General features: G+C 33.6%; 1 protein-coding gene across 1 annotated transcript in view; it reads left to right on the top strand.

Moving 5' to 3' along the window:
• Positions 1-13,279, top strand: part of Dnah6 (dynein axonemal heavy chain 6) — a 278,870-nt gene that overhangs the window by 226,933 nt on the left and 38,658 nt on the right. Inside the window, exons 62-64 of the mRNA XM_071601776.1 lie at positions 1,837-1,972; positions 3,014-3,180; positions 9,465-9,655. Coding sequence (XP_071457877.1) covers positions 1,837-1,972; positions 3,014-3,180; positions 9,465-9,655 — 494 coding nt within the window. The remainder of the gene's footprint in view (positions 1-1,836; positions 1,973-3,013; positions 3,181-9,464; positions 9,656-13,279) is intronic.

The following is a 13,279-nucleotide window of genomic DNA, read 5'->3' on the forward strand; positions in this document are numbered from 1 at the left end:
ACCTTAAACTATACTACATAGCAATGGTAACAAAAACAGTATGGTATTGGCACCAAAATAGACCTGTAGACCAATGGTACAGAATAGAGGACACAGAGAAAACTCACGTAATTACAATTATCTTATATTAGACAAAGGTGCCATGTATGTTTTTGATACATGGGAAAAAAGATAGCCTCTTCAACAAATGGTACTGGGAAAACTGGAAATCCATATGTAACAAAATGAAATTAAATCCCTATCTCTCACCATGCACAAAACTCAACTCAAAGTGGATCAAGGACCCTGGAATTAAACCAGAAACATTGCATCTAATAGAAGAAAAAGTATGCCCAAATCTTCATCATGTTGGATTAGGCCCCGATTTCCTTAATAAGACTACTTTAGCACAAGAATTAAAATCAAGAATCAATAAATGGGATGGACTCAAACTAAAAAGCTTCTTCTCAGCAAAAGAAACAATCAGTGAGGTGAATAAAGAGCCTACATTTGAGGAGCAAATTTTTAACACACACAAATAGAGCACTAATCTCTAAAAACCCAAATAACACAAGAGCCATTATTTTTATTTTTTTAAAAAAAAATTTAATTGATTTTTAAAAAATAAATGGCAGCAGAATGCATTACGATTTTTATTACACATATACAGCACAATTTTCATATCTCTGATTGTATATAAAGTATGTTGACCCCAATTCGTGTCTTCATATCTGTACTTTGGATGATGATGTCCACCACATTCCACCATCCTTGCTAACCCCCTGACCCCTCCTTTTCCCTCCCACCCCTCTGCCCTATCTAGAATTCATCTATTCCTCCCATGATCCCCCTCCCTACCCCACTATGAATCCACCTCCTTATATCAGAGAAAACATTCGGCATTTGTTTTGTTTGGGATTGGCTAACTTCACTTAGCATTATCTTCTCCAAAACCATCCATTTACCTTCAAATGCCATGATTTTATTCTCTTTATTGCTGGGTAATATTCCATTGGGTATATATGCCACATATTTTTTTATCCATTCATCTATTGGAGGGCATCTAGGTTGGCTCCACAGTTTAGCTATTGTGAATTGTGCTTCTATAAACATTGATGTGGCTGTGTCCCTGTAGTATGCTGTTTTTAAGTTCTTTAGGTATAGACTGAGGAGAGGGAAAGCTGGGTCAAATGGTGGTTCTATTCCCAGATTTCCAAGGAATCTCCATACTGCTTTCCATATTGGCTGCACAGGAGCCATTTTCTAATTGTTCAGCTCCAGCTTCTGTGTTGGCTGGGTCTATCAGGTGCTACAAGCTTCCTTTAAAAATATTTTTTATGTCTCTGTGTCTTTTGTTCTTCACTAATTATTTCTGACTCATCTTCTCCTGTGGCTTATACCCTCCATGGGCAGGAAGAAGGACCCCTGAGCGAGGTGCTGGCCGCCTCCCCATAGTTATTTGTTTTGGTACAATATTGCTCACTACTCCACTTTCCTCACCTTCTAGGTAAGATTATTCAGAATCTGCTTTGGACTCTAGTTCTATAGAAAAAAAATCATTAACCACAAGAATATTTGTGAAGTTGAGGAAGACTGGTGTAAGATGTTGGAGAAGAGCCCAGAAATAGGCTTAACAGATTTAATTTTAACCCTTCACCAGATCAACTTTGTACTCTGCAAATGTCAACCTGAAAAGTTTTTGTCAACTGCACTTCTATACAGAGGTCTACTATATCTTATTACTTGTCCCAGAGAACATACTATTGTAGCTTGAATTTTCACTTAAACAAGGTAAAAGAGCATTTTATTATTGTCTTTGTGAATTATTATTATTATTTTTTTCCTGTCCTCTGGTAGGATCGCCCTCCTAAGCCTGAAGTTCCCTGGTTATCTACTGCCATGTGGTTTGCATGCTGTGACTTAGAAGAGTCATTTCCAGTTTTTCAAGGAATTACACAATATATATTTTTGCGACCTATTTTCATATGCTTAGGTAATATGACAAAAAAGTCTGCTGTAGGGCATTTGTAAACAGACTCTTTAATCTTAGCTTTAATATCTCCTTTAACCCTCTTCTGAAATGTGAATGTTTTCTACTAGGAAATTATTCACCTTTAAGAAACTGAATTAACTGTTTTCACAATTTCTTGAGTTGAATGGCCCATCAATTTTCAATATTTTATGTTTACTATTATACCCCTTTTAAGAATATAGATTTACCTGTAAATATTGCTTTGGCTGTATCCCATAGATTTTTTAAAAATTTTTATTTAAGGATAACATACATACAGAAAGAATATAAAAACCAAAATTATATAACTATCACGAACCATATACACTCATGAGCCATGACCCAAATCAAAAAATAGAACGGTACCAACATCCCCAAATCCCCTCATACTGCCTTTTCCCCAGAGAAAACAACTGCTCTGAATTAAAACCTTCTATATTGTTTTCCCAACAAGTCTCAATATGTAGCTTTTCAATTCTAAAAGTATACTTTTTATTTCAAAACCACTTAGTATTGGGGGATCATATTTTTATTGTTTATAATCCAGTTATATTATGGAAATTATATTCATGGTTTTCATGAAATTGATTCTTTGTAATTACTTAGACTTTTTTGCTGGTACATGTTCAGATGGTACATTTTCATTTCTATAACTATTCCATGTGCATCATTTCTTGGATACAAGTTTCTATATATAACATTTAGCTCAAACTTATTAATTATGATGTCTTTTTCTGATTTTTTCATGCTTGATCTGTCAAGCATATGACAGAGAGGGATATTTCTGTTATCTTGTGGAGATTTTTGGAGAGTGGAGGCAGGGTTTTTACTTCTTTCTTGACTTTAAGTGGATCATCCATACTCTTATTTATTTAGGCCCCCCTTACTAATTTGAAATTTTATTTGTAATTTTATGATAATTACTCATGCTTCTAATATGATCTTTTAAAATTACAAAATATACATTTATTTAATTTTAAATTCAAAACATTCAAATTAAAGCTTTTAAAATTGTGTTTCCAGGATCTTTTAAGACTTATATTAACTCAAGCCAGTTGGAAGACTATTTTGAATTTCAAAAGGAAGACCAATCCATGAGAGAAAAGGAGGCCATACTCCTGGAATATTGGATCTCAGAATTGAGTTCTTTCCACAAACTAATTCTTATTAAATGTTGCAAAGAAGAAAAGGTAGGGTTTTTTTTTATTAATTAAAGAACTGTTATAATTGTTTCTACTAAAGCTCACCAGTCAGTTATGATCCATAAGTTTGTTTGAGACTAACAATGGCCAGGCCTCTAAAAAATAGAGAACATGTTATTTTATACAGAACATGTTATTTTATACAGAAGATAATGAAAGAGAAGACTAGAGAGCCATCCAGGAACTTCATTATCACTTACCTATTGTGCGCTGTTAGGGAACTTATGCCATCTGCATAAATGGTACAGGAGTCTGTTGGAGGCTTTAACAGGGAATTAATCTTAGCAACAATGGGGAGGAAGCATTTGAAGGGTATGAAACAAGTCACCAGACATATTTGAAAACTATTGAAGTAGTCTATGTAAGAAACTGTGGCAACCTGAAATAAGACACAAGTAGTAGATTAAAGAGATGGAGGGGTATGTGATGAGGTGACTGGTGTGGCTCACATTTTTCATTTTGGTGCCAGTATAGATAGTGGTACCAAGAACTAAGCAAACATAAAAAATATGTATAGAAAGATGTCATTGAGTCTACAGTGCTTGTCAGCTATCAGGGACATCTTCTTTGCAACATTTAATAAGAATCATCAGCATTGAGTTGAAAAGTAAAACTATTGAGGTTGTTGGGACTGTAGAGGAATAATACACAGTAAAATAAAGGCTCAGGTGTACAAAGAGTGAAACTCTGATGAGAACCAACTTTCAAGAGGCACAAAGGAGGGATGAAAGGCTTTGAGAAGGAATGAGTCACATGGGCAGAAAAAACAACAGGAGAAAGAAGTGCTACAGGAGTCAATTAGGTATGGAATTTCAGTACACAAAAGTTATCAACAAAATGAATGAAGTATTGCAGATAGTTCCAGTTTTTACATCTGGGCATACATAATCTCTAATTTTATTTTCTAAATAAATTATATTTATTTACCTGCTAAGAATCCAAATAGTGAATTTGGGAGGCACTGGAAGAAAATGGAAGCTGATTCTTTGAGGAGACAGATAAGAGCAGGAGAAGGGAGAGAGAGAGAGAATTAACTGGAACTAACTGGAAAAAGCCAAAGTATAGTTGGCAAATATTAATACAGCTTTGAAGAACTTTTATTTGTCTTCACAGGAACATAGAAAATAGGTTATGGGGTTGACCTGGGATACATATGATTGCAATAAAAGTATAGAAGATACAAGTCCATTGAGAATGTTGGTAAGAGAAGTTCTGGGAAAAGCAAAAGATAAGAAAGCACTTATAAACAAAAAAGGAAATTTCTTTGGAAGCAGATAAAGTTGGACTAGAGGTGTAGAAGGTCTAGAAGAATAGAAGTGGTTGTGATGAAAGTTGAGCTTAAAATTTCTAATGTGGAACAGTTCTAAGTAAAGAAAATGTCCTGAGGTGGGCTGTGAGTGTGGGTGACTGTTCATGAGATAGATGATATGCCCTGGAGTTAGAGGTCAAGGAACTGAGATTGGTATGGTGAATGTCCATGGACTCTGAACCTCCCATGGACTCTGATGCTGTCAGGAGAATGCCTGGGACACAGTGGTAAATCATTTACATTTTGTTCAATGAACATACATACAACAAACCAAGTGAAACACCTTCATTGAAAATGAAACAGTAGCTACCAGACTGCATGGTGATGAAAATGAGAGGATTACTAGATGGCATGAGTCCCAAAGAAAAGGAAGCTTTAGAGAAAACCATGAGAACTAAAAAATTCTGGACTATGAGAAATTTTGCACTCATTTCTTTAGCCACCTATTTTGTTTAATGTTTGCTTATTAAGAGAAAAAAATATAAAGGATGAAGATTTTAGGTTACAAAATATTTAGGAGACAAATCACCTAATCTCTATGTATAAGTTTTATTTAGATTTGATTAAACATACAGTTATTTAAGCATATATACACATACAATTTATATACATACAATATCAGAGAAAGTGAATACTGCCTATATATTTGGTGATATTAAGGAACTGTTAATTTTTAGATGTGATTATAGTACTGTGGTTATGGTTTTTAAAGTCTTTATCTTACATAAATATTGAATTACTTAAGGATAAAGTGATATCATGCATGACATTTGCTTTAAAATAATCCTGATGGCTTAAGGAATGGGTGGATATATCAATGAAACCATGATTGGGCATACCTTAACAAATGTTGAAGCGAGGTAAAGTATAAGTTTTATTATTCTTTCATTTTATACACTCTTAAAAATTTCCATAATAAAAAGTATTTAATTCCTAGTCATATCCTTCTACAACTGGGTTCTTGTGCAACATGTCAGGACAGCTCTCCAAATATGATCAAAGTTATAAATGTTAGATAGTTATACCAATTCACAAAAGGTTAATTGAAAACTCTTAAACCAATGCACTCAACCTAAAATCTTATGGGTTATTCTACCAAACAAAACTGGCTTCAAAATTAACATGGAGGAGTCAAGGAAACAGATTAGGTTTCAGAAAATAGAGTTAGACACTTGTTCCAGAGAAGCCAGGAACTAAATGAGTCAAGACAATTGATGGGATCACAATGAAAAGACAATTCAAGTATGGCAATGTCATACCAGCCTTACTTCTTCCCAATTATATTTAGAACAACTTGCTAAAGAAATTGCAGTTTGAAAGTAAAGAATCAAATTTAGTTTCAAAACTGAAGATCTAGATTCCTATCCAGAAGCAGAAACTTAAAACAAAGATAAGATCTCAGTGATGAGGGATTTCAATGTACTCAGCCTGTTTTCCCAGAGCTGTTCCCAAGCAGGTCAAATGATCCTACCTAATGGAGTCAACTGCTTCTTTGAGAGATAGAGAATACAGGTGGCTTCCATGGAATACTACAGTCTTGCACTTGCATGTGCACTCTCCCCCCACACACACATATAATACAGAAGTAGAATAAACATTCTGAACACAGAGATGAAATTCCATTTTGTAAAAAATCTCTTAGTAAACTGGTGGTAGACTTATTAGAACTGCATCAGAAAATAGAACGACTATCATCTCAACAATTCTTTTTTAAAAAAATATTTATTTTTTAGTTGTAGTTGGACACAATACCTTTTTCCATTCATTTATTTATATGTGTTACTGAGGATCGAACCCAAGGCACTGCATGTGCTAAGCGAGTGCTCTACACCTGAGTCACAATCCCAGCCCCATCAACAACTCTTTATTTAGCATAAATATTATTGACACCTACCAGGAAAATTTTTACACATTTGAACTGGCATGAGAAAAAAGAAATTATCATTTAATTCAGAATGACAGAGAATAGTTTATTACCACAGAATAAAAATAAGAAAAATCTTCTACACCAGTGTTCTCAAATTTCAATATGATTCAGTCACCTGGGAGATTTATTAAAACGCAGATTGCTGGGAACTGCCCTCACAGAGTTTCTATGTCTGGAATGAGGCCTAAGAACTGCATTTCTGACAAGTTTCCAGGTATTGCTGCTGATAAGCCTGCAGCCATATTTTATTTATTTATTTATTTACTTTTTAGTTGTAATTGCACACATTACCTATATTTTATTTATTTATTTTTATGTAGTGCTGAGGATTGAACCCAGGGCCTAGGTGAGCCACCAACCCCAGCCATGTTTTTAAAACCACTATTTTGATGGAATTAAATATATATAGGAAGAAACAATTATTCTTGAAGTAATTAGAAGGGTGAAGAACATCAGGATATATGTCATGACCTACAGCATTATTAGTTTCCAAGTTTAGATTCGCCAGGAACTCTCTCCTCCACAGAACTAATGTTTTAATCCAGTCTTCCTTCACCTAAGGAAGGTGGAAATTTGAGATCCAGTTTCCTCTTACAAAAAACTGTAGTGTCACCAGGATTGCCAAGGATGTATTCTTCTCAGAGAAACAATTGCAAGGTTTTCCCAACTTGGGAGATACCAATTGGAGGAATACACCTTTAAATCCTTGTTGTGAATTCTACTATGTACTGATTGTTTATTTAAGCAAAATACCTCATGAAAGAAAAATTCCCCACCACATTCTCATCAATGCATGGTACTCTGCTTGCTAAACAAAACAAATATCTGCATTTTAGAGGCTAATCAATAGTTACTTGAAAATGTTAAAAATGTCAGTTAAGCTGTTGTAGATATATTCTCTGATCATGTATAGAAAGACCCTCAAGAGTTTTTTTTCAACAGCTTTATTGAAATATAATTCATGTAACATAAAATTTACCCATTTAAGATGTTCACTTTAACGACTTTTAGTATCCTCACAGAGTTGTGCATCATTCATAAATCAATTTAGATCATTTTCATTACCCTGAACTATCCATCGTCATTATTGACCAATGCCATCGGCACCAGCCCCAAGCAACCACTTCTACTTTCTATCTGTACAGATATGCATACTCTGGCTTTTTTTATTTATTATTTCATTTAGCCTAATGTTTTCAGCATTTGTCCATATTGTACCAAGTGTCAGTATTACATCCTTTTTTATTGAGAATAATATATGATAACATGGATATGCCACATTCTGTTCTTCCCTTCAACAAATGATGCACATTTGTGCTGTTTCTACCTTGTGACTATATGAGGCATACTTCCTCCCAATTATACCCTTTATACCCATTATTACCATCATGGGTATAAACATTTAAACATTTTGTACAAGTTTTTGTGTGAAATGTGTTTTAATTTCTTCTGGATATATACCTCAGAAGTGAAATGGCTAAATCATATGATAATTCTGTTTAACTGAGGAGCTGTAAAGAGGCTGCACCATTTTACCTTCCCACAACTATGTATGAGGGTTCCAATTTTTCTGGATACTTGACAACATTTGTTATTACCTGTCTCTTTATTACAGTAATATTTCTATATCCACAGTTTTAATTTTCTGGGGTTCCAGTTACCCAAAGTCAACTATAGTCTAAAAACATTAAATGGAAAATTCCAGAAATGAAAAATCACAAATTTTAGGTTGCACATGGTTTTGGGTATCATGATGAAATCTCACACTAGCATTACACCCTTCTTGGGATGTGAATCATATCTTGGTCTAGTTTATCCATGCTGTATACACTACCCACCCATTAATGGCTATCACTTAGTAACCATTTCAGGTATCAGATATATTGACTCTATAACACTGACAGTTTCAGGCATACTGGGGGATGTCTTGGAACATATCTTCCACAGATAAGGGGGGACTACTGAATTGCCATCCTAGAGAGTATGAGGTGATATCTTGTAGCTTTGCTTTGCATGCTCCTAATGACTGCTGATGGTGACCATCTTTTCTTGTGCTTACTAGCTATTTGTAGAAATGTCTGTTCAGATCCTTTACCATTTTAGCTATATCATTTGCTTTTTATTGTTGAGTTACAAGAGTTCTTTATAAATTTTAGGTATGATTTGCAAAAATGTTTCCCCATTCTGTGTGTTGTCTTTTTCCTTTCTTTATAGTGTCCTGTGAAGCTCAAACATTTTCTAATTTTGGTGTCCAGGTTATTTATTTTCTACTTTTATTGATTGTGCTATTGTATCACATCTGAAAAGTCTGAAAAGCCTTTGCCTAATCCATGTGAGATTGTATCTCACATGCTAGGTGAGGATGTGCCATAACACAACCTAATTTATATGGGTAAGCACCTGAACACCTTTTCCCAGGTGACCATACAAGGGAAATATGATCCTAGGCCATAGCTCTAGACCAGGTTGGGATACTCCTTCACTTCATCTCTTCAGGTAGACTTTGTATTAGTTCATATCATCACAAGAAGAAGGATGAACACAAATGAGCTATTTTGAAAGAGACCACACTAACATAACCTGTATTATAGCATATTGTTATGTTTTATTATTAGCTATTATTAATCTATTAATATGCTAATTTAGAAATTAAACTTTATTGTAAGTATGTATATATAGGAAAAAGCATAGTATACATAGGGTTGAGTAATATTCATGTTTTAGGCATCCACTAGAGGTTTTAGAATATATCCCTGGTAGATAAATAGGGACTACCATAATAGAATGATGAGGAACTTCCCTCTTATCCAACAGTTCTTCTTGCTTGTGAAGTCATGAGAACTATGTCAACAGATATCGGTATACAAATCCACAGATTATGTCCATAAAAAGAAGTCTACCAATCACAAAAGATTAAGTGCTAAAGTATGGAGCCACCACCACCAGGAGTCAAATTGGAAATTTAGGATAAAACTGTGAAGGAACCTTATCCAACATACTATTTTTTAGATTTTTTTTTTTCTTTTCAACTTTCAGGTGGTTTTTGCTCTTACAGAATTTGTGATAGAAAATCTTGGAAAACAGTTTATAGAGCCACCACCTGTGGACCTGCCTACCCTATACCAAGACATGTCATATAACACCCCCCTGGTGTTCATCTTAAGCACAGGCTCAGATCCCATGGGTGCATTTCAGAGGTTCGCTCGGGATAGCGGGTACTCAGAACGGTAAGGTCACATTGTGCAGTTTTTACCTCTTGGTTAATTTGTCTTTGTTCTTACCTACTGTGGAGCATGAACACTACCATTCCAGTATTTCACTAAAAAAAATTAAGATGTGTTAATATTTCTCTATGTATATTATTAAAAATGGAATAAAAATTATAAAAGCAGGTATAAACTTCATTTGAGCATAATGATTGTTTTAAGTCTTAAAGTATAATAATGAAGTTGAACAGTGATTGAAACGTTTTTAGTATTTAACATATTTTTTTTGCACTAATGGGGATTAAACCCAGAGGTGCGTTACCACTGAGCTACATTCCCAAACCTTTTTTATTTTTTGGTTTGAAACAGGATCTCACCAAGTTCCCTAGACAGGCTTTAAACTTGTAATCCTCTTGTTTCCACTTCCTAAGTAGCTGGGTCTTTCTCATGATAGCTTCCAGTTCTGATGCAGCCTGGTCCCAGGACTAAAAATTACAGGAGGATGAAAGATCCAATCTCTTCATTTGGAGCTTATGGTCTACTTAGAAATATATGTATATGTGTGTATATATGTACACACACATACACACATATAAACACATATATTATTATATGTGTATATATTTATATATATATATGTGAATGTGGTCTCTCAAAATATCTTATATATACAAATATAATATATAGTATATATGTGTGTGTATATATGTGGGCATATATATGTGTACATATACATGTGTATGTACACACATATGTTTAAATGTATATATGTAATAATATATAAATAATATATTTTAAATATTTTAGTATAGTCAATATATATTTAAAATATATGTGAATATATAATATATGTGTGCATATATGTACACACATATGCTCATACATATATGTATGTATATATGTATACACACATATATATTTTTTAATAAGGAACTAAGAAGTCCCAAAAGCTGGAGATTCAGAAGAGTTGATAATGTGTAGTTCCAGTCTGAGTCCAAAAGCTTGAGATCCAGGAGAGCTGTTGGTACAAATTCCAGCCCAAAAGTCAGCTGACTTGAGACACAATAACCAAGGTGTCATTTGAGTCTAGTGGCCAGAAAAGACCAGTGCCTCAATTCAATAGTTAGGATAAGTTCCTTTGTACTCATCCCAGATGAGTTTTGAAAGCATGACCCAAAACACACACAGAGCCCACATACAAATCTTGAAGATTTCTTATTGTTGTCATTCTAGGCATTTAATGAATGAAATTGAATTACTATTGAATTACTAGCTGATTACTAAGCCAACCAAATAGAGATGTCATGTCTACATGTCAGTATCAACATGCAACAAATAATACAGTTTTTATAAAAGTGATTCACAAAAGTCAATAAACAAACCTTGAGTAGCAGCAACAAACACTGGACAGGGAACAATCTGATTTTTATAGTTGCCACTTTATAATATTCAAAATGTCCACCTTTCAAAAAGCATTGTAAGATATTCAAACAAACAAGAAGTATGGTCCATTTACAGGGAAAAAAATCTTAACAGAAACTGAACCTGGTAAATGGTAGGCTTTGAACCTACTAGATTAAAAAATGTATTTTATATACTTTCATTTTAAATAATACAGAATAATTATAATTTATAGGGTATTTAAATTTATAAATTGTAATTTATAGTGATGTTTCAGTATATTGTACAATGTATAATGATCAAATTAGGGTAAATGGCATATCTGTCACCTCAGACATTTATTATTTCTTTGTGTTGGAATCATTCAAAATTCTCTTTACCAGTCATTTGAAATAATTAATTGTTGTCAACCATAGTTATCCCATTGTGCTGTAGAACACTGGAGGTTATTCCTCCTATGCAGCAGCACCCCTGTAATCATGAACCATCCTCTCTCCAACCCTCCCTTTCACATCCTTCTCAGGTAGTAATAACCACTATTCTATTCTCTACTTCTTGTCACTTTTACAAATAACAAAGAATATGCAATATTTTATAGACAAAAACTTTAAATCAATTATTTTAAATATACTTATATAGCTAAATAAAACATCAACAAAGAACTAAAGAAAAACATGAGAATGATGTCTCATCAAAATAGAGAACAGCAGTAAAGAGATAGGATTTATAAAAAGGAACAAAGTAGAAATTCTGGAGATTAAAATTATAATTGAAATTTAAAAGTCACTAAAAGGATACATGTGGGAGGAGGCAGAAGAAAGAATCAGTAGAGAGGAAAAATAGGTCAATTTAGATTCCTCAACCTCTGAGGAGCAGAAAGGAAAAAAAGAATGAAGAAAAACGAACAGAGCCCAAGAGACCTGAGAGATACCACCAACCCCACCAACACTAACTTTCACATAATGAAAGTACCAGGAGAGAAGAGGGGAAGGAGATTCAGAAAAAATACCTGAAGAAATATTCTGTTTGAGCTGGTATATTCTGATTCTCAGAACTTTCACTCAATAGGAATTATGCCAATGGCTTTCCTCATTCTTCAGTTTACAGAAGGCAGATTTTGGGACTGCATGGTCTCTATAATCACATGAGCTAACTCCCATTAAATTTATGTGTGTATCATGGGAAAACACACACACACACACACACACACACACACCACATATAGGTACACATATATAACATTGGTTCTGTTTTTCTGCAAAACTCTAGCACAGTAGGTATGAGATTTCTTTTTGGGATAGTGAAAATATTCTGGAACCAGACTGCAGTGATGATTTTCCAACATTGTGAGTATAATGGAAGTCAGTGAACTGTACACCTCTAATAATTAAAAAAATAACTAAGACACTGTTAAAGAAGAAAAATGAGGTGAGAGAACTTTTTTATTACATGTCAAGATTTACTATAAACTTATTATAAAATGAGAGTCATTTATATGTTGTGGTACCAGTGCAAGTCTAGACTAATAGATGAATGAAAAAAATAGGTAATTCAGAAATGAACTCATGTACGTTGGGATCCTGTTTATGACAGAAGTCAGAGTGAGGAATAAAAAAGGATCTTTTCAATAAATATTCCTGAATTTGCTGGAACAGCCACACAAAAAATTAATTTTGACATGTATATATAAGGCAAATATATAAAAGGCAAAATAATAACTAGAAAATAATATAAGAGAGTGTCATCCTGGGCAGTGACATTTTTTTCTAAATACAAAAAGGTGATCGTTTTTAAAAATTGATAAATTAGACTGAAGTACATTAACATATAGGATTTTTATTCATAAAAGGCAGTATTAAGAGAGTGTTTTAAAGAAACAAGTGACAAAGTGGGAAAAAATACTTGTAGTAAATATAACAGAGGGTTTATATCCAACCTAAAGAACTCAATACAAAAAAGCCACTAAGGAAGTACCACCCAAAGGGTAAACCCTAATGTAATCTATAGACTTTCATTATACAATATTATGTCAATATTACCTCATCAATCATAACAAATGTATCACACTAATACAGGATATTAATAAAAGAAGAAACTGGGGGAGGGAAAGGGGGCTATATGATAACTATACACTCATTGTAAACCAAAATTTGCTCAAAAAATAAGTACTGTCTATTAATTAAGACTAAACTCAAAATAAGTTTGAGGCTGGAGAGGATTTTAATAACAACAACAAAAAAGAAT

The sequence above is a fragment of the Marmota flaviventris genome, chromosome 14, assembly GCF_047511675.1.
Source record: "Marmota flaviventris isolate mMarFla1 chromosome 14, mMarFla1.hap1, whole genome shotgun sequence".
In the NCBI taxonomy this organism is placed as follows: Eukaryota; Metazoa; Chordata; class Mammalia; order Rodentia; family Sciuridae; genus Marmota; species Marmota flaviventris.